Raw genomic sequence first — 21,318 nt, 5'->3', positions numbered from 1 at the left:
TATATATATATATATGAAGCATATTTGCAGGTAGATAGCTAATTAATTACACAATACAAATGCAACTGTTATCTGTAGTATTTTAAAATAATTTTATGCAAATGTATATCCCATTTATAACTTTAATTACTGTCCCCTAAAAGGAGCTAACATCTAACATGCCAGCTTTAATATACATGCAATTTCCACAGACGTGCCAATTAACTAATAGTCAAAACCAACAATCATGACTAATAATTGTGAAAATCAAAAATAAATACATACACAACTACTGAAATAGTGAAACTAACTACTACTAATTAAGAAATGAAGTGAATAATAGACACAAATAAACTAGGACACAAGTACCAAAAACCTGACACTTCTGCAATTATAATTGTCTAATTAACAAGGTTTAGGAATACACTTGTGCATGATGGAATCTCAAACAGGCTTCACATTTACTGCATGCAAAATGATCTTCACCATAGATTTAAATCTGCAAACCATTTACAGGTTGTTGCTTTGGCACCAGAGTCTAAATATCTGCAGTTTTATGATTCCAGGTCAAGGAGTGCGGCTCAGTGGTGGCAGCGATCTCTGCTCTGGGAGAGTTGAAGTACTGCGTGGGAGCGCCTGGAACACGGTCTGTGATGCTGGCTTTGACCGGCAGGATGCAGAGGTTGTCTGTCGGCAGCTGCAGTGTGGAATTCATCAAGAGGTGCTGGGAGCCGCTCGTTTCGGTAAGGGGCAGGGTCCGGTCTGGTCAGAGGAGATCCAGTGTAGTGGAAATGAGTCCGGGCTCCATGTCTGCCCCACCTCATCCAGGGAGCAGCCAAGCTGCACACATGCAAACGATGTGGGCCTTGTCTGTGTTGGTGAGTACAAGGAGGGCGAATATAGATGAACAGCCTGTTAACAATGCAAACAAATAGCACTACCCTCACTTCTATGTTTCTCTGTTAGGTCTTTCCAGCAAACTTCAAAAATGTTCTAATAGATATTTGATTTAAGAGTGCTGGGCATGGGGAGCGGGGAGGGTTCCGGGGTGGACCCAGGGGAGCCATGGGTCGAAGCGGACCCTCCTGGATCCAGGACCCCAGCGACCCCGTGTTTGAATCCATGGGGGCGCTTACCTGTAACTACAGCTAAAATCATTGTAAATAAATGCCTGGGCGGCGTTGCAGCGTCACATCTTGAGTACCTCTCCATCTGTCACGTGACGACTTGACACCCACATCCTCTTTCACAGTTATGAAAACCCATTATCTTGTAAAGGGCATCTCTACAGTGAATAAAGCTAAAAATACTGTAGTCCAGAAGACAAACGTTTCACTTAAGGAAATGAAAAACACATCTTGCATAAATTTTTTGTATACTGAGCTAATTCTGTATTTTTATTCAGTTGAAAAACCAGTCATGTAAATTACTGATTTTTAAATAAAAATACACTGAACATGTGACTCAAGGATCGGATTAGTAAAACAGATTTCCAATGATCAGGAATCAAGAACTAATGTATTACCTGATAGTGCTTTACAACTAGCAACAGGTATGTATGCACTGCAAAGGTAATAGGGTGCGACTCCACTAACTTTACTGTCTGTATACTTGCTATTCAGAGTACAGGCTGGTGAATGGCTCTGATTCCTGTTCTGGCCGAGTGGAGCTGCATCATGAAGGAGTCTGGGGGACGGTCTGCGATCGCTATTGGGATCTGCAAGATGCCACAGTTCTCTGTCAGCAGCTGAAATGTGGATATGCTGTAGCTGTCCTTGGACAGGCCCATTTTGGGCAAGGCAGTGGTCAAATCTGGGCTGATAAATTTAACTGTGAGGGCAGCGAGGCTGACTTATTTAAGTGCCCCGCCTCTGAATACGGACGAGGTAACTGCACTCATGAGAATGATGCTGGTGTTATTTGTACTGGTGAGTAGTATTCACTTCATGAGAGATGCTGAAAAGGTCTATTGATTTATATTCAGATGGAACCCCTCTCGTGTGACCATGAAGTGTGCCTTTTCAGATCTTACTTCACAATAAGAGAAAACCTTTTTGATGTCTCATTTCTAGTTCCAGTCCGCTATTCCCATATCTGAATATCATAACACTGCAATCACACTGACTAACTCTCTGTATTGAAATGTAGGTCTTCCATTTTCCTGAATGAACTTGCATTATAACTTCCATTGCCAAGTGAACAATTTTAACCATTTAGTTTTTGTACATACTGTACCATATATAGCAATCTCTCTGTTTTGTGGTTCATGGACTCTACTCGCTCTCCTTTGCTCCCAGCACAGGCAGGTCGAGTCCGGTTGGCAGCCGGACCGAGTCGCTGTGAAGGCCGGGTGGAAGTTTACTACAACAGGACCTGGGGGAGAGTTCTCCACGACTCCTGGGGCATCACAGAGGCTTCCGTGGTGTGCAGAGAGCTGGACTGTGGCTCTGCAATGGAAGTCTCTAACTCCTCTCGATACGGGACAGGGGACAGTGATGTGTGCCTGACAGGCATTCGCTGCACCGGGGACGAGTCCCAACTGATAAACTGCAGCCTTCCACAGCAAGTCAGCTGCAATACCAGTAACGGTGCGGCTGTGCTGTGCTCCAGTGAGTGCATTTCAAAAACATGATCTCATAAATAAAATATCCCCATATGTATTGGGGTGTCCATCCTGTAATACAAGGACACTTCTCATGTATGTTTCAGCTTTTATATTAAGCCCTTTTGTAGCTAGATTACTTAAAATCTATTTTTGTTATTAGCTTCCTCTCACAATAAATTCTTTGGAAACATGACTGAATAATGAAAGGGGTTGATCTTAATGCTTCTGATTCAGTGTGGAGACGTGGTTAGGGCACTGGACTCGTGACCAGAGGGTTGTGGGTTCAATCCCAGCTGCTGTACCCTTGAGCAAGGTACTTTACCTAGATTGCTCCAGTAAAAACCCAACTGTAGCAAGGGTTAATTTTATGTAAAAAATAATGTGATGTAATTGTAAATTGCCCTGGATAAGGGCGTCTGCTTAGAAATGAATAATAATAATCACTGATTCTGTCCTTCTAGATCAGGGGTGTCAAACTCAGTTCCTGGAGGGCCGCAGTGTCTTCTGGCTTTCGTTCCACCCGAGCACTCAATTACTTAATTGGTCTAATTATTTGATTAACTGGACACATTTAACTCTTCAGGCCTCAAAATGTTTCATAGGTAGTGCACCTTGAATCAAGTGCATTTTTAAAACCAACAACTGTAAAAGACCTTTGTGGCGGAGTGTCCCGCCCCTATATATTTATTTATTATTATTTGTATTTTTGTTTGCGGCGCAGTTCAAAGCGCCGCGTATTTGTTATTGTTTTTATAATTTAAAACCTTGTGAGGATGCATGACTGATCAGCTAGTGATTATTTAACTAGCTGACAGTCACGCATCCTTACTAAACTCGTGCAGACTGTGGCCGAGGGGTAATAAGATAATTAACAGCTAGTTAACCCCTCGGCCAGAGTATAAGAACCTGCAGCTGTCCGTGCTGTGGAGAGAGTGTACAGAGGAGAGTACGGGGAGCGGAGAGAGCGAGGCGAATAAGAGAAACAACTGCTAAGTATCTGCTTATTTGTTTATTTCTATTTGTTTGGCCAACGTGCCCTTTTGTTTTGTTGTGTTTTGTTTGTTTAAATCTTTTGTTTTGTTTATTTATTTAATAAAATCAGCTGAACGCCGTTGCGTTCAGTTTCACCCGCCCATCCATTGTTTTGTTTCAGTTACTTCCTGGTCCGTGACGTCACCACACCTCACCACTGCAATCCATCCTGCCACATATGGTGTCCTGCGTGGGACAAAACAACGCCTCCAACAGCCGGACCAGGAAGGAAAAGGACAGTTTTTTTTTTCTTTTTTCAAAAAGTATTTTTTTTGTGTGTTTTGGGGAAGAAAAAAAAATGCAACAGCAGGAGGATGGCTGGGAGGTTTATATTGTGAACCTCGTGGCGGAGTTGTGCCCTGGCTGTGGGGCATATGGGCACACGTTGGCCATATGCCCCACGCAATACGAAGAGGTGGAGTACGAGCACCCAGCGCCCAGAAGGGGGGAGCGCGAGCATCCAGCGCCCAGAGGGGGGGAGCGCATGCATCCAGCGCCCAGAGGGGGGGAGCGCATGCATCCAGCGCCCAGAGGGGGGGAGCCCGTGCATCCAGCGCCCAGAGGGGGGGAGCCCGTGCATCCAGCGCCCAGAGGGGGGGAGCCCGTGCATCCAGCGCCCAGAAGGGGGGAGCCCGTGCATCCAGCGCCCAGAGGGGGGGAGCCCGTGCATCCAGCGCCCAGAGGGGGGGAGCCCGTGCATCCAGCGCCCAGAGGGGGGGAGCCCGTGCATCCAGCGCCCAGAGGGGGGGAGCCCGTGCATCCAGCGCCCAGAGGGGGGGAGCGCGAGCATCCAGCGCCCAGAGGGGGGGAGCGCGAGCATCCAGCGCCCAGAGGGGGGGAGCGCGAGCATCCAGCGCCCAGAGGGGTGGAGCCCGTGCATCCAGCACCCAGAGGGGGGGAGCGCGTGCATCCAGCGCCCAGAGGGGGGGAGCCCGTGCATCCAGCACCCAGAGGGGGGGGAGCGCGTGCATCCAGCGCCCAGAGGGGTGGAGCGCGTGCATCCAGCGCCCAGAGGGGGGGAGCCCGTGCATCCAGCGCCCAGAGGGGGGGAGCGCGTGCATCCAGCGCCCAGAGGGGGGGAGCGCGTGCATCCAGCGCCCAGAGGAGGGGAGCGTGAGCATCCAGCGCCCAGAGGGGAGGAGCGCGAGCATCCAGCGCCCAGAGGGGGGGAGCCCGTGCATCCAGCACCCAGAGGGGGGGAGCGCGTGCATCCAGCGCCCAGAGGGGGGGAGCCTGTGCATCCAGCGTCCAGAGGGGGGAGCCCGTGCATCCAGCGCCCAGAGGGGTGGAGCCCGTGCATCCAGCGCCCAGAGGGGGGGAGCCCGTGCATCCAGCGTCCAGAGGGGGGGAGCCCGTGCATCCAGCGTCCAGAGGGGGGGAGCCCGTGCATCCAGCGCCCGGGGGGGGGAGCCCGTGCATCCAGCGCCCAGAGGGGGGGAGCCCGTGCATCCAGCGCCCAGAAGGGGGGAGCCCGTGCATCCAGCGCCCAGAGGGGGGAAGCCCGTGCATCCAGCGCCCGGGGGGGGGAGCCCGTGCATCCAGCGCCCAGAGGGGGGAGCCCGTGCATCCAGCGCCCAGAGGGTTGGAGCCCGTGCATCTAGCGCCAAGGCCTTCAGCAGCAGAGGAAGAATACCTGCTGCCTCTGTCTCCGCCACCTCCACCGCTTCCACCAGCAGGAGCAGAGCAGCGGGAGCTGCCTCCACCACCTCCATCGCCAGGAGCAGAGCAGCAGGAGCTGCCTCTGCCTCCGCCACCTCCACCAGCAGAGGGTGAATGCCTGCTGGTTCTGCCTCAACCGCCGTGGGAGGACTGCTTGCCTCTCCCACCTCCACCAGCAGAGGGTGAATACCTGCTGGTTCCGCCTCAACCGCCGTGGGAGGATTGCTTGCCCCTCCCACCTCCACCAGCAGAGGGTGAATACCTGCTGGTTCCACTTCCACCGTCATGGGAAGGACTGCTCCTACCCTGTCTCGCACCACCCAAGGATGCCTGCTTCGCACCGCCCAAGGATGCCTGCTTCGCACCGCCCAAGGATGCCTGCTTCGCATCACCTGGGGCTGCCTGTTTCTCCACATCGCCTGGGGCTGCCTGTTTCTCCGCATCGCCTGGGGCTGCCTGTTTCTCCGCATCGCCTGGGGCTGCCTGTTGCTCTGCATCGCCTGGAGAGCCACCAGTTACAGGGTACGAGGGAGAAGTGGAGCTCTCGCTGCCGCCTCCATGGCCAGGGGCTCCCCTCCCGAGTTCGCCTCCCGAGGGTCCGCTGCTGCTGCCGTCGCCTCCCGAGGGTCCGCTGCTGCTGCTGCCGTCGCCTCCCGAGGGTCCGCTGCTGCTGCCGTCACCTCCCGAGGGTCCGCTGATGCTGCCGTCGCCTCCCGAGGGTCCGTTACTGCTGCTGCTGCCGTCGCCTTCCGAGGGTCCTGTTTTGTCTGAGGTCGCTACCAGTCCTGCCATGCGGCAGGAAATACTGTGGCTGGAGCTCCATGAAGGGCAGCTGCCGGCCACGAAGAAGGGGAGGGAGGTCAGAAGACCAGCTCCCCCAGCCGCACTTTCGCGGCAGGAAATACTGTGGCTGGAGCCCCATGAAGGGCAGCTGCCAGCCATGAAGAAGGGGGGGGGGGGGGGGTCAGGAGACCAGCTCCCCCCGCAGCAATTTCGCTGCAGGAGAAAGGGTGGCCGAAGCCCCACGGAGGGGAGCTGCCGGCCATGAAGAAGGGGGGGCAGGTCTGGAGACCACCCACAAAATTTCCTTGGCCGGAGGAGCCGGCCTGTGCGTGGTCCACTGGGACGCTACAGTTGTTGGGGTGGGAGGAGGACATCCCGCCATGGCCGCCCCCGGAGACACCTTGCTTCCCCTGTTCCTGGGCCAGGACTGCTAGCCGGGACTTTAGGGACTAAGGGGGGAGGTGGCCGAAAAGGCCATGTGTGCTGCGCACAAGGGGGGGCATGTGTGGCGGAGTGTCCCGCCCCTATGTATTTATTTATTATTATTTGTATTTTTGTTTGCGGCGCAGATAAAAGTGCCGCGTCTTTTGTTATTGTTTTTATATTTAAAACCTTGTGAGGATGCATGACTGATCAGCTAGTGATTATTTAACTAGCTGACAGTCACGCATCCTTATTAAATGCGTGCAGACTGTGGCCGAGGGGTAATAAGATAATTAATAGCTAGTTAACCCCTCGGCCAGAGTATAAGAACCTGCAGCTGTCCGTGCTGTGGAGAGAGTGTACAGAGGAGAGTACGGGGAGCGGAGAGAGCGAGGCGAATAAGAGAAACAACTGCTAAGTATCTGCTTATTTGTTTATTTCTATTTGTTTGGCCAACGTGCCCTTTTGTTTTGTTGTGTTTTGTTTGTTTAAATCTTTTGTTTTGTTTATTTATTTAATAAAATCAGCTGAACGCCGTTGCGTTCAGTTTCACCCGCCCATCCATTGATTTGGTTCAGTTACTTCCTGGTCCATGACGTCACCACACTTCACCACTGCAAGCCATCCTGCCACAACCTTGAAAAATATTAAGTGTCAAATTCATCAAATAATTAGATCAATTATTTTAATTGAGAGCTTAAGTTGGAATGAAAACCAGAAGACTCTACGGCCCTCGAAGACTGGAATTTGACACCCCTCCTCTAGATCACATGGTATTCAGTCAGTATGACAACACACTATTATTGAATTGAGTATTGGTCACTGACTCTGATTTTTTCCCCCTAGATCACACGGCCCTCAGGCTGGTTGGGGGAGGAGGTGCCTGCGCTGGGAGGGTGGAGGTTTATCACAACGGCTCCTGGGGGACGGTCTGCGATGACTCCTGGGACCTGGCAGATGCTGAGGTGGTGTGTAAGCAGCTCCAGTGTGGGACGGCACTCAATGCCTCAGTGTCAGCCTCCTTCAGCCAGGGGACCGGACCCATCTGGCTGGATGAGCTGCGCTGTCAGAGGAACGAATCGACTCTGTGGGAGTGTGCCTCAGGAGGGTGGGGGCAACACAACTGCAGACACAAGGAGGACGCGGGAGTCGTGTGTTCAGGTACAGGACTTCAATAACTCACCATGCCTAACCAGCCCCCCCTGCAAAAATAAATGCAAAATTCTCATTTAGTATGCTGATGTATCAGTCACTACTGTGCCATCTTACTACTGTGACTCTTTCTATGTTACACATGACTCTGTGAATCATACCCTTACACTTCAATTCAATAACTGTACCAATAGAAAGCTGCAGTAAAGTAATCACACAAACAAAACTCATTTTGTGTCTTCATACATGCACAGGAAATGAAACTACAGGCGATGCTCATTAAAAATAAACATTTACGTTCACATGCACATGTAATAATGTAAGTTTGACACACAAAGTGACTCTCCTAGATGCCCTCAAGTTGCTTCACAATTGAGTAAGCGCTTCTCCAGATAAATGTAAAATAGATGAAGACGGGTAACTGGTTTTAAAAGAAAGGGAAAAGGCCATTTGGATAAGACTTTACCTTTCAGTTTAACAGCAGGATTTTATAAGGTGTTAGTGAGAACTGAAAGTTATGAAGGAAGCAATATAAATGAAAACATAAACGCACAACAATGGTTTTAAAATGTTTTACTTAAGCTGTTTGTATTTTTATTTTGATTGCAATTTGTTTAACATTTTCAATAATTAAGAAATGTACCAAGGAGTATGTATGCTCGCCTCCACCGGGCAGGGGGTAGTTAATCCATTTCATGATTTCACAATCTGGAATGTCTACATGCATCTTGCTAACGTATTTCTATTGTTTGTGACACAGAGTTCAAGAAGCTGAGACTGTCTCGGGGCTGTTCTGGACTGGCAGAGGTTTTCTACAATGGCACCTGGGGCAGCGTCTGCTATAACGGCATGGATGAAAACACAGTTAAGATGATATGCCGTGAGGTCAACTGTGGAGAGAGTTCTGAAATATCAATGCCACTTCCAGCATCTAGCACTGCGCGCAAGTGGCTTGATAATGTTGAATGCAGAAGGCATGACTCTACACTGTGGCAGTGTCCATCTTCACCCTGGGGTGAAAACAACTGCCTGAATGATGAGGTGGCTGAGATTGACTGCAAAGGTAAAGATCTCTCTCTGATTTTCTTCTGCTGGTGACCTAATGGCTCAGCAGCTAAACAGTCACCCGAAAGACCACAGCTTTAAATCCTGTTCCAGTGATAACCGGAACATGCCTCCCCGAACACCAGCAATACAACGTGAAGTTGTGTTATTGGAGGCACTGCTCTTTCTAAGAGGGGTCTCGTTGATGTCTCCAACCCTAGAGCAGCAGATACTGAGCCCTGACCAAACTTACTGTAATACCCACCACACCGGAGAGGCCAGAGCAGGGCTGTGCTCAGCTACAGTGGTATTTGTTAATTGATTTAGTTATTTATTCAGGATTAATGCACTATATATTCCAGCTAGTAAACTCATTGCTTCAGTATGAGTTTACAAGCTGAAACTTTAGAGATACAAGTTGGCATACTGCACCTGTGAGCTTCCCTGTGGACATGTCTCCACTATACTCACCGCCAAGAGACAAAACATACCCATGCTTTAGCAGTGTGAATAAAACACATTTATTTTGTTTGTTTTTAGCAGTGGAAAAGAAACCAACTGTCTCCAGCATACCCAAGACCTGCTCTGATGACCTCACTCAGGAGCACTGCTCAGGTGGGTTCGTATTTCATTGACTTGACCCTTGAGAATTATTAGATTCATTCTAACTGATATCACACATAGAAATGTCCAATTGTAAAAGTAATGCATACAATTAGTCATTTTACAGTGGCTACTGTGTTAAGTACAGGTAGGGAAGGGTATCCAAACACATCAAAGATGTCTTATTCCTACACAGTTGTGAATTGTTACCTGTTTACCGTTCATTTGAGCCAAATTTGTAATTTTCTGCTGCAGTGCTGATTAAAATTAGCGATCTCATAGTTTCCAATAGTAAAGAGACTACAAAGCAGGACAACTGATAACAGAACTTAAGGGAAAGGTATGTGTCTTTTTTTAAGGGAACAATGGAACAGTGCATTCCTAGATGTGAATACCAAGCCTACCTCTAATAGTCACACAGCAGCCTCTGTGCTGAACTGATTCAGTAAGCCCTGCTGTTTTATTCCAGAGCCAGCAGAGCTGAGGCTAGCTGGAAGCTCAAGTCCCTGCTCCGGACGGGTGGAGGTGTGGTTCAAGGGGTCTTGGGGGACTGTCTGCGATGACTCCTGGGACCTGAAGGACGCCCAGGTGGTCTGCAGACAACTAGGCTGTGGGGCAGCAGAGAGCACAGGGGGGGGTGAGGCTACGTTTGGACAAGGGAACGGCACCATCTGGCTGGACGAGGTGAACTGCAGGGGCAGCGAGATGCACCTGTGGGACTGCCGGCATGCTCCACTGAGACACAATGACTGCGACCACAAAGAGGACGCATGGGTTACCTGTGCAGGTGAGAGAGGGGGTTATCTGAGCAGGGGAGATGGGGAATTAGCTGTACTGGGGAGATGCTCTGTTGTGTTTGGCAGGGAGTACTTGCTTACATTGCAAATATTAACAGTCATTTCATTTTGTTTTACTATCAGCTCTCCATTGAAAACAGGTAAAAGCAGCACCTTTTAAACTTCACAGACACTACTCTCTTATACACATAAACACAAAAGCACAGCTCTAGGGGGACATGTTTCTTATTGTGTAGCGTTCTGAATTTGGGAGTCGTGTGGATAAACGAAGGGAGACCTCAGTTAGGGCTTTCCTATGTAAGCAATGTGAATACAGCTTTTTTGCTTCATTTACAGTACAGTACCCAACTGTTTACAGAAGTGTCTGTCTGTCTTCCTCTCCAACAGAAGCCTCTCCATCCAGGCTGCAGCCACAGAGAGACATGACCATCCCAGTGATAGCCTGCATCGTGCTGGGAGCTCTGCTCTTTGTGGTGTTGGTCCTGTTAGCCAGGCAGCTGCAGCACAACAGGATGCTGAGGAGAGGTAGGGAACAAATCCCTTTAAAGAGACGCGAGCTTAGGAAGGTGACACACTCAGGTCCTAGTGCGCTGTTCTAGGATTGTATTCAGTAATGCCCTACACCGGCATTTTAAATCTGCAGTGCTTTCCAGACAACACAAATGCACTACCCAGATCCTTTATAGCAACGATCATTGTTCTGTGCATCTCAGATGACAATTTATAAATCATTTTCTTTTACTAATGATCTGGTTAGAGAAAAAAGCTTGTATTGACCCACATGTGCAATACCAGCCTGCTGCAGTAGGGGCAGCAGAGGACACAATCTTGACAAGTTCTGTCATTAATTAAAGAGCTGTTAAAATTGCAGTTTTAAATAAAGAAAAGAAACAGTGTTCTTGCACTGTGGATCACTGAAGGCTGTGCTGTTCAGTACAGTGTGTGCAGAGCTGTGTCACTGTGAATGAGAGCCTGTTTCCTCCCATAGGGATTGCTAAGGAGGAGCTTGACCCCTTCCATGAAGCCGTTTACGAGGAGATTGAGTACAAACTGGCCAGACAGAGACCCTATGGTGCACCCAGAAGAGGTGAGTAAGAGGGGAGGGGGAGTGGAGAAAGATAGAGCCAACACACACATCACACTGTCACACAAGAGCCAACACACACATCACACTGTCACACAATCCACAAACATGACTCAAAGCAGCAGACTTGTAAACCTCTCATCACAGGAAGCACTACAAAGAGTGCGAGACAGACTGGACCAGAGCAGCAAACAGTAGATAATATGTAGTTACTTAGGGTGTAGATCACAAAACCACTGTTTAATTTCCTATCCTGAATTAAGTAATCCAAACATTGAACAACAGCTACAATAGTAGTCAGTGTGCAACAAGTAGCAGGTGAATTTGCAGAGTGAAAAAAGGCAGAACTTACCCTGTCTCCTGTTCCAGGGAGTTTCCTTTCTGATGAGCTGCCCTCTGACTATGATGATGTGGAGGACAGTGAGGGGAACCCCATCCCAGGTAAAGGGGGGGGCTGTGTTACAAACCTATGAAGAAACAATTCTCTCACCTGTATCACCGATTCTGCTCTCTGTCTGGTTTAGGTGAAGCAGTGCTCTCTCTGGTCTGTAACACCAATGCTGTTCTCTGTCTCTTTTAGGTGAATCGATGCCCTCTCTGGAAGGAGAGACCCCGGGGTACTATGACGATGCCGTCCCTATGAACAGTAACCCAGAAGATTTATCAGGTGAGTTCTTGAAGACAAGCCCTGTAGAGAAGCCCTGCACCAAACCCAGTGTTGGAGAAAGTAAATGTATTCAATCAGGTTCCTAATTTAGCTCACGTTTGTCAAACCCTCAGTCACTGCATATTGTTTGTGCAGGTAAGTCCCAGGACTGTGCAACATCCCCCGCCATGCCCGTTGAGCAGTAGAGTGGGTTTGATTCTAGAGTGCCAAGTAGTTTTTCTACATTTGATGTATCAGTCTTAATCTAAACAGTTTTATTTAGCACTCTGAACCCTGTAACTGTTAGTGGACAATAGGAGGGAGTTAATATGCTGTGGTTGAAAGCAGGTCAAACTCCAGAGCTAACCTTGATTCCTGTTCCTAGGGAGTTTCCATTCCGACAAACTTCCCTCTGGCTACTATGATGTGGAGGACAGTGAGGGGAACCCCATCCAAGGTAAGGGGGACTGGAGTCTACAGTGGGGAGAGATTGGGAGGGCCCCTCAGATAACCTGCCCCAGGAGCAGCACGCTGTGGGGGAGCCTGTAACTGCCCTACTCCCACCTCTTCCAGCAGGTGTCACTACCAGGCAGTGGAGTTTGAGAAGTTCTGAATCTCTCAGAAAACACCCATGGCACTCTAATCACACCCATTGCTTAAACCAATCCCTGACCCCAGATCTGTGTGAACCCTCCCACTGCGTAAACCCAACCAATCCCTGATTGTGTGTGTCTCTCTTTGGCAGGTTTTCCCCTCACTCCCTCTGGAGAGGAGAGTGCCGGGGCCGCACTGCCCCCTGAAGAAGGACCCGCTGCACCTGACAGGACTGACTACGATGATGTTGGGGAGGAGTCTCCAGGAGAGGGTGGGGCGCTGTGAGGCTGGCAGTGTGTCTGGAGGAGAATAGAGGGGCAGCTGGAGACCCCTAGAGTTCTAGAGCTGTAAGAGCGCCATTAACTGTAAACCTGCCAGACAGTTTCACTGCAGTTCCAGCCTTCCTCTGGGATTTCAATGTGAAACTCCATTGGCTGAATATTTAGCAGGCTTCTCATAAAAGTGCTTCATTTCAAATATGAATGTTTCCCTTTATGCTGCAAAATTGCATCTTGTAACAAACAAGCATCAAATTAGTAAACCAAGACTCGAATGCTAATTGAACTTTGAAAGAAACTAAGAAATTATATTTTCCTAAGAAAAATAAAATCATCAAATTATGAGTGTTGCAAAGCAATTTCAAATTATATATATATATAATTTAAAAAATCCACTAACAAAGTAACAAAGAGTTCAGAAATGTAACTAATAGCCATTGGGTGGCTTTTGGGGAAACACATTGTTATAACAATGGTATTTGTGTAACCTCCTCCCCCCTCACAATTATGAAGGTAGATACAGATTTCCAAAATGTATCCAACAATTTTATAAGGTTAGAATGTGTAAAGGAAATTCGCTTGGCAGTCTGCTGTCTGTGTATTTTGTATCCGTTTTTTTCTAGCAATGTCTCTTCTGGTCAGGTTTTCTTTTCTTTAAAGTCCATAGTCTTTAAATACAGATTGTGTTTTAATAGGGGTCTGTGTTCCCTCTTTCAGACTGTAATTGTGGTGGTGTGCAGTTTGAAAGGGGATCTGGTTTGAAAATGAATTGTTTTGAAATTCCATTGTAAAGTTTGGATTTACAGAATTCCTGTAGCCCAACTCTTGACAGTTAACCTGTTTGTAATTCATTTGGAGCTAGGTGTGCAGATAAAAAATGATTTCTATATTAAAATGTTAGTTTGTTTTTTATTATTTGAATATATCTATTCTGTTTAATGTACCATTTCTAAACGTATAGCATTTCTTGCAGAGTGTGCAATGGCTTGATGGCTGTATTCTATTTTTAAACAATAAAGTCTAATTTATCATCTGGTGGATGGCATGTGTTTTTGTTGCAAAAATGGTTAATGTAATACACAGAGAATGTATTCAAGGTTCCTTTAACTGAAGTTACTATATACGTGCAACAGCCTGCAAAAAAAGGCTGCACTCTGTCACAAAAAATAACTGGCCAAAGGTTTTGCATCATCCTATAAAATTAACTCATTTTGCTTCAGAAAGTCGAATGAAACCTGCTGAATAATGTTATGTTGACATATTGACTTGCATACCGCTTTGTAGTTTTCAATATAGTCTCAGTTCTAAAATTCTAGGTGATGCAAAACCTTTGACCATAGCTGTACATTCACTGAGCAAGTTTCACCGATACCTCTTTCCCTGACAGAACATTTTATGAGACAACCTCTCTTGTTGAACACTTTATTACTGGAGCTCTGGCATAACTGGCTGACCCACTGAATTACCAACTGAAGAATCTAGGGCGCAGCTTTAAAGATACAAACTTGAGTATTCACTGGCCCTTCCTATGTTAAACACACTACAGGCTAAATATGTTCTTAGGTATGGTGACATGTCATAACCGTCCATCCACAAACTACAAACTGAATTACATAAGCCTGCAGAACACAAGGACGCCATGCAGTTTCTGACAAGACTTACTGGACATCAAAGCATAGAAAAAACACTCTACGTTGGCAACCAAAATCTAAACTCAAGGACCCACCTGTTTATCTTATTTTATATGCTATATTCCTAGGAAAACGCATGTATTAAATGATGTATTTTATAAACACAGCAGGTGAGTGTTTAATATGTTTAAGACACAAAATAATGAATTAAATTACCTCGACAAAGCAGACATGAAAACGTTTTTTTTTCTTTTTTCTTTGAGTATAGTTTGACACATGTGGACATATAAAGGTGAGCTTTATGAAAATCTAAACCCTTACATATAGATGGAATACACACTTTTACTATGGATGAGCTCTTAGGTATATTTTAGGAAATGTAAACGTTACAGCAGCCATTGTACAAGTCAGATATTAGAAAGAGATAGCGAGGCTGCCTTGGTGTCCAGATTAGTAATGATAAACACAGAGTGGTTAAGTGCTTGCAACACATGAAGCCTAACACGACAGTCGCCGCATGACATATTAATAAATTAATAAATGGACTTTTTTGCATCCATCACCATGTAGCCATTACATTAACAAATGGAAACAGCATTAATTATATGCAAACTTTCTTCTTGAAGTGGCATTTTGGATCCCGGGAACTAAAATATTCCTTTTCAAGAGAAAAACAAAAAAAAAATTACTTCAGAGAAACAAGATTTCGGTCTTGAATGCTAATGTGAAAAAAAACACAGCATCACTGCCCGATTGAAGGATGTCATCTCGCACGGCCGAGACCAAGAGCATTGCAAGTAACAACAATGCTAGCTTTGAGAGCTTTGCAATTACAATGTTCTTGCTAGCGCTCAGTCCACAGGCATTTGTGTCCCTATGAAAGTGCTTCGTTGGGCTGCTTTTATTCTCTGCGATGCTACCTCTCCTCGAGGCAAACTGTGCTCTAATAAGCAGGAATGTGGGATTTTCATTAGAAATCATCATGGGTGTGCTTTCTGACAAGTATAGTTGGGTACCAGTAATGAAGATGACCATTTGTCCGAGTAACACACAAGTATAAAGCTTATTACTTGTACATGTCTCTTTTGGGGGGGGGGATTTCCAGTTTTAGCAACACCAGCTTTGGTGAAACCCCTTGGGGGTGTGGAGAAGTACTATATATTCATTACAATGAAATTAATTTCAAACAATACTGAAGACAGGAAAGTACAATGCGTTTCAATGTGATCGTATATCTTGTTTTACTTTATTTAACAGTGGGCCTGAACTATAAAAGCCAGCAGCAATCTTATCAATGTCCAGAACTTACAATTTAGTTCCCAATTTCAAGCTGTTTGAAAAAAGTGCCCAAACTTTTAAAAGTTGCTTAGACTCTTGCTAGATTTTATGGATCAAGCCTCATATGTTGTAGAAACAAGTACATCGTCTGCCAAGAAACTGCTTCTGTTTCTGGTATGTTTTCTTTAGAAAATAAATATTTCCTTGTCTGAAACGTTTTGGCTGTCTTTATATATAAAAAAAAAAACAAAAAAAAACAAAAAACACAATGTGAAATAATTTTAAAAACTACATCTGTTAATTCACATTTCTCATGTCTGCTTATTTTTACATCAGTTTTTTTTTTTTTTTAATCAATTGCACGAAAACATTTTCAATAAACACATGGCATCAGTCAGATGTTAAATGAGATTATTGTTTAAAAACAGGCTAATACAGCCTTCAAGCCATTGAACACTCTGCAATACTATACACTTAGAAAGGGTACATTAAAACAGAACAGACATATTAAAATAATAAAATACACATTTAAATGTGTATTTTTTCTGTACAACACGCTCTAAATGATTTACAAATGGGAACTGTCAAGAGTTGGGTTACAGAATATTTTCCAAGTCCAAACTTTACTATAAACTTTCAAAACAATCCATTTTCAAACCAGATCCCCAGAATTACAGGCTGAAAGAGGGAACACAGACCATTATTAAAACACAATATGTATTCACATTGCTTACATAGGAAAGCCCTAACCGAGTCCTCCCTTCGTTTATCCCTTCGGTCGCAGTCATTGTGTCCCAGTGGAGAGTGCCGGCAGTCCCACAGGTGCATCTCACTGCCCCTGCAGTTCACCTCGTCCAGCCAGATGGTGCCGTTCCTTTGTCCAAACGTAGCCTCACCCCCCCCTGTGCTCTCCGCTGCCCTACAGCCTAGTTGTCTGCAGACCACCTGGGCGTCCTTCAGGTCCCAGGAGTCACCGCAGACTGTCCCCCAAGACCCCTTGAACCACACATCCACCCGTCCGGAGCAGGGACTTGAGCTTCCAGCTAGCCTCAGCTCTGCTGGCTCTGGAATAAAACAGCAGGGCTTACTGAATCAGTTCAGCACAGAGGCTGCTGTGTGACTATTAGAGGTAGGCTTGGTATTCACATCTAGGAATGCATTGTTCACTTAAAAAAAGACACATACCTTTCCCTTAAGTTCTGTTATAAGTTGACCTGCTTTGTAGTCTCTTTACTATTGGAAACTATGAGATCGCCAATTTTAATCAGCACTGCAGCAGAAAATTACAAATTTGGCTCAGATGAACGGTAAACAGGCAACAATTCACAACTGTGTAGGAATAAGACATCTTTGACATGTTTGGATACCCTTCCCTACCTGTACTTAACACAGTATGTCTCTGTAAAATGACTAATTGTATGCATTACTTTTACAATTGCATATTTCTATGTGTGATATCAGTTAGAATGAATCTAATAATTCTCAAGGGTCAAGTCAATGAAATACGAACCCACCTGAGCAGTGCTCCTGAGTGAGGTCTTCAGAGCAGGTCTTGGGTATGCTGGGGACAGTCAGCTTCTTTTCCACTGCTAAAAACAAACAAAAAAATTGTGTTTTATTCACATTGCTAAAGCATGGGTATGTTTTGTGTCTCTTGGTGGGGAGTATAGTGGAGACATGTCCACAGGGAAGCTCACAGGTGCAGTATGCCAACTTGTATCTCTAAAGTTTCAGCTTGTAAACTCATACTGAAGCAATGGGTTTACAAGCTGGAATACGTAGTGCATTAATCCTGAATAAATAACTAAATCAATTAACAAATAACACTGTAGCTGAGCACAGCCCTGCTCTGGACTCTCCGGTGTGGTGGGTATTACAGTGAGTTTGGTCAGGGCTCAGTATCTGCTGCTCTAGGGTTGGAGACATCAACTAGACCCCTCTTAGAAAGAGCAGTGCCTCCAATAACACAACTTCACGTTGTATTGCTGGTGTTCGGGGAGGCATGTTCCGGTTATCACTGGAACAGGATTTAAAGCTGTGGTCTTTCGGGTGGCTGTTTAGCTGCTGAGCCATTAGGTCACCAGCAGAAGAAAAACAGAGAGAGATCTTTACCTTTGCAGTCAATCTCAGCCACCTCATCATTCAGGCAGTCGTTTTGACCCCAGGATGAAAATGGACACTGCCACGGTGTAGTCATGCCCTCTGCATTCAACATTATCAAGTGTAAAAGAATCGCCCCTCTCCGCAGTTCGTTGTCTCTTTAAAAACACGACCCAACACACACAGGATGGATATTTTAAAGTGCGGTTGTGCAATTTTTAATAAACACAAAAGCAAAATAAACAAAACAAACACCTAGCTCTTCTTTGAGCAATAACTAAAACAAAACAGGAACCTAAACTAAAAGACAGGACAGCTAAGCTGTTTACCTGAAAACAAATATAAACAGAACAGCACACAAAACAAAGGCTTCACTCTACCTTTTTCCTTTTAAATTACTGCTGTACCCACACACCAGCACAGTCAGGCTTCTACCCTCTTCAGCAGCCACCCAGAGTGGGCTGACTGCTCTCCTTATAAACCCTGCACCTGGCTCTAATTTTCAATAATAGCCAGGTGCGGGTAATGATTAATAATAACAATTAATAAAACAATTAAACAATTAAACAAAACAAACCAAAATGTCCCTAAGCACATATTTTCCTGCAGGGGGAATTTAACCCCCTCCCTGCTGTCTCACACAAGCCACTTGCGCGCAGTGCTAGATGCTGGAAGTGGCATTGATATTTCAGAACTCTCTCCACAGTTGACCTCACGGCATATCATCTTAACTGTGTTTTTATCCATGCCGTTATAGCAGACGCTGCCCCAGGTGCCATTGTAGAAAACCTCTGCCAGTCCAGAACAGCCCCGAGACAGTCTCAGCTTCTTGAACTCTGCGTCACAAACAATAGAAATACGTTAGCAAGATGCATGTAGACATTCCAGATTACAAAACTTCTGCTTCATTAAAAGATTTTCAGTAAAAGTGAAATCATGAAATGGATTAACTACCCCCTGCCCGGTGGAGGCGAGCATACATACTCCTTGGTACATTTCTTAATTATTGGAAATGTTAAACAAATTGCAATCAAAATAAGCACAAATGAAATGACAATAAATAAATACAAACAGCTCAAGCAAAACATTTTAAAACCATTGTTGTGTGTTTATGTTTTCATTTATATTGCTTCCTTCATAACTTTCATATCTCACTAACACCTTACAAAATCCTGCTGTTAAACTGAAAGGTAAAGTCTTATCCAACTGGCCTTTTCCCTTTCTTTTAAAACCAATTACCCGTCTTCATCTATTTTACATTTATCTGGAGAAGCGCTTACTCAATTGTGAAGAAACTTGAGGGTATCTAGGAGAGACGCTTTGTGTGTCAAACTTACATTATTACATGTGCATACAGTGAATGCAAATGTTTAATTTTAATGAGCATAGCCTGTAGTTTCATTTCCTGTGCATGTATGAAGACACAAAATGAGTTTTGTTTGTGTGATTACTTTGCTGCAGCTTTCTATTGGTACAGTTATTGAATTGAAGTGTAAGGGTGTGATTCACAGAGTCATGTGTAACATAGAAAGAGTCACAGTAGTAAGATGGCACAGTAGTGACTGATACATCAGCATACTAAATGAGAATTTTGCATTTATTTTTGTGGGGGCTGGCAGTGGGCTGGTTAGGTATAGTGAGTTATTACAGTCCTGTACCTGAACACACGACTCCCGCGTCCTCCTTGTGTCTGCAGTTGTGTTGCCCCCACCCTCCTGAGTCACACTCCCACAGAGTCGATTCGTTCCCCTGACAGCGCAGCTCGTCCAGCCAGATGGGTCCGGTCCCCTGGCCGAAGGAGGCTGACACTGAGGCGTTGAGTGCCGTCCCACACTGGAGCTGCTTACACACCACCTCAGCATCTGCCAGGTCCCAGGAGTCATCGCAGACCGTCCCCCAGGAGCCGTTGTGATAAACCTCCACCCTCCCAGCGCAGGCACCTCCTCCCCCAACCAGCCTGAGGGCCGTGTGATCTAGGGGGACAGAATCACAAGCACACATCAATAACACAATCACTGCAGCTTAGGCACAGAATCAGTTAGTAATAATATAAATAATAACCCTATGATAATGCATGCCAATTTTCAGATAAGTATCCTTGTCACAGACTGTACCCATGGCAGTAATGTCAGTATAGTCACATTGAAATAACTTATTAACACAAGAGTTTGAATTGCACTAACCTGAGCAGAGCGTGGTCCCTTCATAACTGGTGTTGCATTTACTTGGTAGAGGCCCGACTCGACCTGCTTGTGCTGGTAGCAATGGACCTGAAGATAATAAGAGTAAGCAGGGGGGAATGAAACACGTTAGAGCTGAAGGAACAGCACCATTATTTACTGCATCTACAGCTTCTACATCAGTCTACAGTTTGTTATCTTGTATGTTGAATCAGTTAAAACATAAACATGGTTTCAGAGTAATTCTGTTGTTTGGGCACTGTCTGTTCTTCCACCTGGAGCAAGCTCAAAGCTATTCAGAGATTTAGCTTTATAGAGAAATGAATAAACGCATAATGGTATTGAGTGCTTTAGAACTCAGAACCAACATGGATAATTGAAAACTTAATTAAAAGTATAAATAGCATTTCAAACTATATAAGCTTAAATGTGGGACCGTTTGCTTTATTTGTATGCATACATAATGTATAAAATATCATAAACTGTACACATCTAATACACCCCAAATATGGGAACAGTTAATCAATACTAATGGGTATAAAAAAATACTGTAACAGTAAATTGATTTAATTTACAATCCCAGCAGATGGCAGTAGAAGATCTGAATACCTAGAATACCGAGATATGTTTAGCAGATAGGATGTTAAGTTACCTATTCAATCTTCCACCCATTAGAGTGATTACTACTCACCTGAACAATTCACTCCTGCATCATTGCTATGAGTGCAGGCACCTCGTCCCCATGCAGAGATGGAGCAATTTGATATGTGTGTCTCACTGCCATCACAGTCGAATATATCAGCCCGTACATCACCGCTGCCTTGACCAAACCAGGCCTGCCCTGGGACTGATACAGCGTACCCACAATTCAACTGCTTGCAGAGAACTGTGGCGTCCTGTAGATCCCAATAGCGATCGCAGACCGTCCCCCACTGATAGTAGATAGTTCTAATAGTTATGCACCAGTATTTATTTAATTACAGACTTCTGAAGAGTGACTCTCATCTAGAACAACCCAATCCCTCACACCCTCGGGTATATGATCAACAACAGGCTTGCCAAAAATGAAGCAGCATTCAGCTAGTGGTATCAAGCTGGTCAATTTCTATTTAAAAAATTGACTCTATTGTTTCCAATGTATATAAAAATTCTTTATGGTATGCTAAGCTTCTTGAGATTTTATTGGACATATACAGGATGTTTATTACAGTTTCAAATGGCATTTTATTTATAAAAATAGTCTACCATGTAATTGAGGCAGGCATTTACCTCTCACAATGCTGCAAAACCTATTCCCGTATGAACATTGTCCAGGGGAGAAACATTTCAAACGCTATTCAGCACCCTGAGCTTCCCTGTATTTATTACTTTCCATATGTCCTGGTGTGAGCTTCCATTAGTTGTATAGGTCTCCTTTGTGCAGTTTTAAAAGAAGCACAGTAAAACAGGG

The 21,318-nt window shown here is 45.4% G+C and overlaps 3 protein-coding genes across 3 annotated transcripts; 1 reads left to right on the top strand and 2 right to left on the bottom strand.

Moving 5' to 3' along the window:
• Positions 1–399: 399 nt before the first annotated feature.
• LOC131706908 (antigen WC1.1-like) lies at positions 400–12,686 on the top strand. The gene is made up of 13 exons (XM_059008855.1): positions 400–857; positions 1,602–1,907; positions 2,277–2,588; positions 7,328–7,642; positions 8,394–8,696; positions 9,218–9,292; positions 9,750–10,067; positions 10,465–10,602; positions 11,066–11,164; positions 11,531–11,581; positions 11,742–11,828; positions 12,193–12,264; positions 12,553–12,686. Exons 1-13 carry the CDS (start codon positions 413–415, stop codon positions 12,684–12,686), a joined length of 2,655 nt encoding a protein of 884 aa, XP_058864838.1. The 5' UTR covers positions 400–412.
• Positions 12,687–15,409: 2,723 nt separating this feature from the next.
• LOC131706942 (antigen WC1.1-like) lies at positions 15,410–18,122 on the bottom strand. The gene is made up of 4 exons (XM_059008898.1): positions 18,069–18,122; positions 17,701–17,846; positions 17,103–17,177; positions 15,410–16,652 (listed from the first exon to the last, which is right to left on the bottom strand). The coding sequence occupies exons 2-4, from the start codon at positions 17,801–17,803 to the stop codon at positions 16,225–16,227; spliced, it is 606 nt and encodes a 201-aa protein (XP_058864881.1). The 5' UTR covers positions 17,804–17,846; positions 18,069–18,122; the 3' UTR covers positions 15,410–16,224.
• Positions 18,123–18,324: 202 nt separating this feature from the next.
• On the bottom strand, positions 18,325–19,806 carry LOC131706907 (scavenger receptor cysteine-rich type 1 protein M130-like). The gene is made up of 3 exons (XM_059008854.1): positions 19,803–19,806; positions 19,347–19,661; positions 18,325–18,524 (listed from the first exon to the last, which is right to left on the bottom strand). The coding sequence occupies exons 1-3, from the start codon at positions 19,804–19,806 to the stop codon at positions 18,325–18,327; spliced, it is 519 nt and encodes a 172-aa protein (XP_058864837.1).
• Between the last annotated feature and the right edge of the window lie 1,512 nt (positions 19,807–21,318).

Source organism: Acipenser ruthenus, chromosome 38 (assembly GCF_902713425.1).
Source record: "Acipenser ruthenus chromosome 38, fAciRut3.2 maternal haplotype, whole genome shotgun sequence".
Lineage (NCBI taxonomy): Eukaryota > Metazoa > Chordata > Actinopteri > Acipenseriformes > Acipenseridae > Acipenser > Acipenser ruthenus.
This window is presented reverse-complemented; position numbering and strand designations above follow the sequence as displayed.

Excerpts from the sequence above, each read along its gene's own strand:
- LOC131706908 (XM_059008855.1), top strand. The coding sequence starts at position 413 with ATGATGGAATCTCAAACAGGCTTCACATTTACTGCATGCAAAATGATC. Across the intron at positions 2,589-7,327 it reads TGCGGCTGTGCTGTGCTCCA|ATCACACGGCCCTCAGGCTG; the intron begins GTGAGTGCATTT and ends TTTTCCCCCTAG. Across the intron at positions 10,068-10,464 it reads CGCATGGGTTACCTGTGCAG|AAGCCTCTCCATCCAGGCTG; the intron begins GTGAGAGAGGGG and ends CCTCTCCAACAG.
- LOC131706942 (XM_059008898.1), bottom strand. The coding sequence starts at position 17,803 with ATGTTGAATGCAGAGGGCATGACTACACCGTGGCAGTGTCCATTTTCA. Across the intron at positions 17,178-17,700 it reads GGCTGAGATTGACTGCAAAG|CAGTGGAAAAGAAGCTGACT; the intron begins GTAAAGATCTCT and ends GTTTGTTTTTAG. Across the intron at positions 16,653-17,102 it reads CACTCAGGAGCACTGCTCAG|AGCCAGCAGAGCTGAGGCTA; the intron begins GTGGGTTCGTAT and ends GTTTTATTCCAG.
- LOC131706907 (XM_059008854.1), bottom strand. Across the intron at positions 18,525-19,346 it reads CGCGGGAGTCGTGTGTTCAG|AGTTCAAGAAGCTGAGACTG; the intron begins GTACAGGACTGT and ends TTTGTGACGCAG.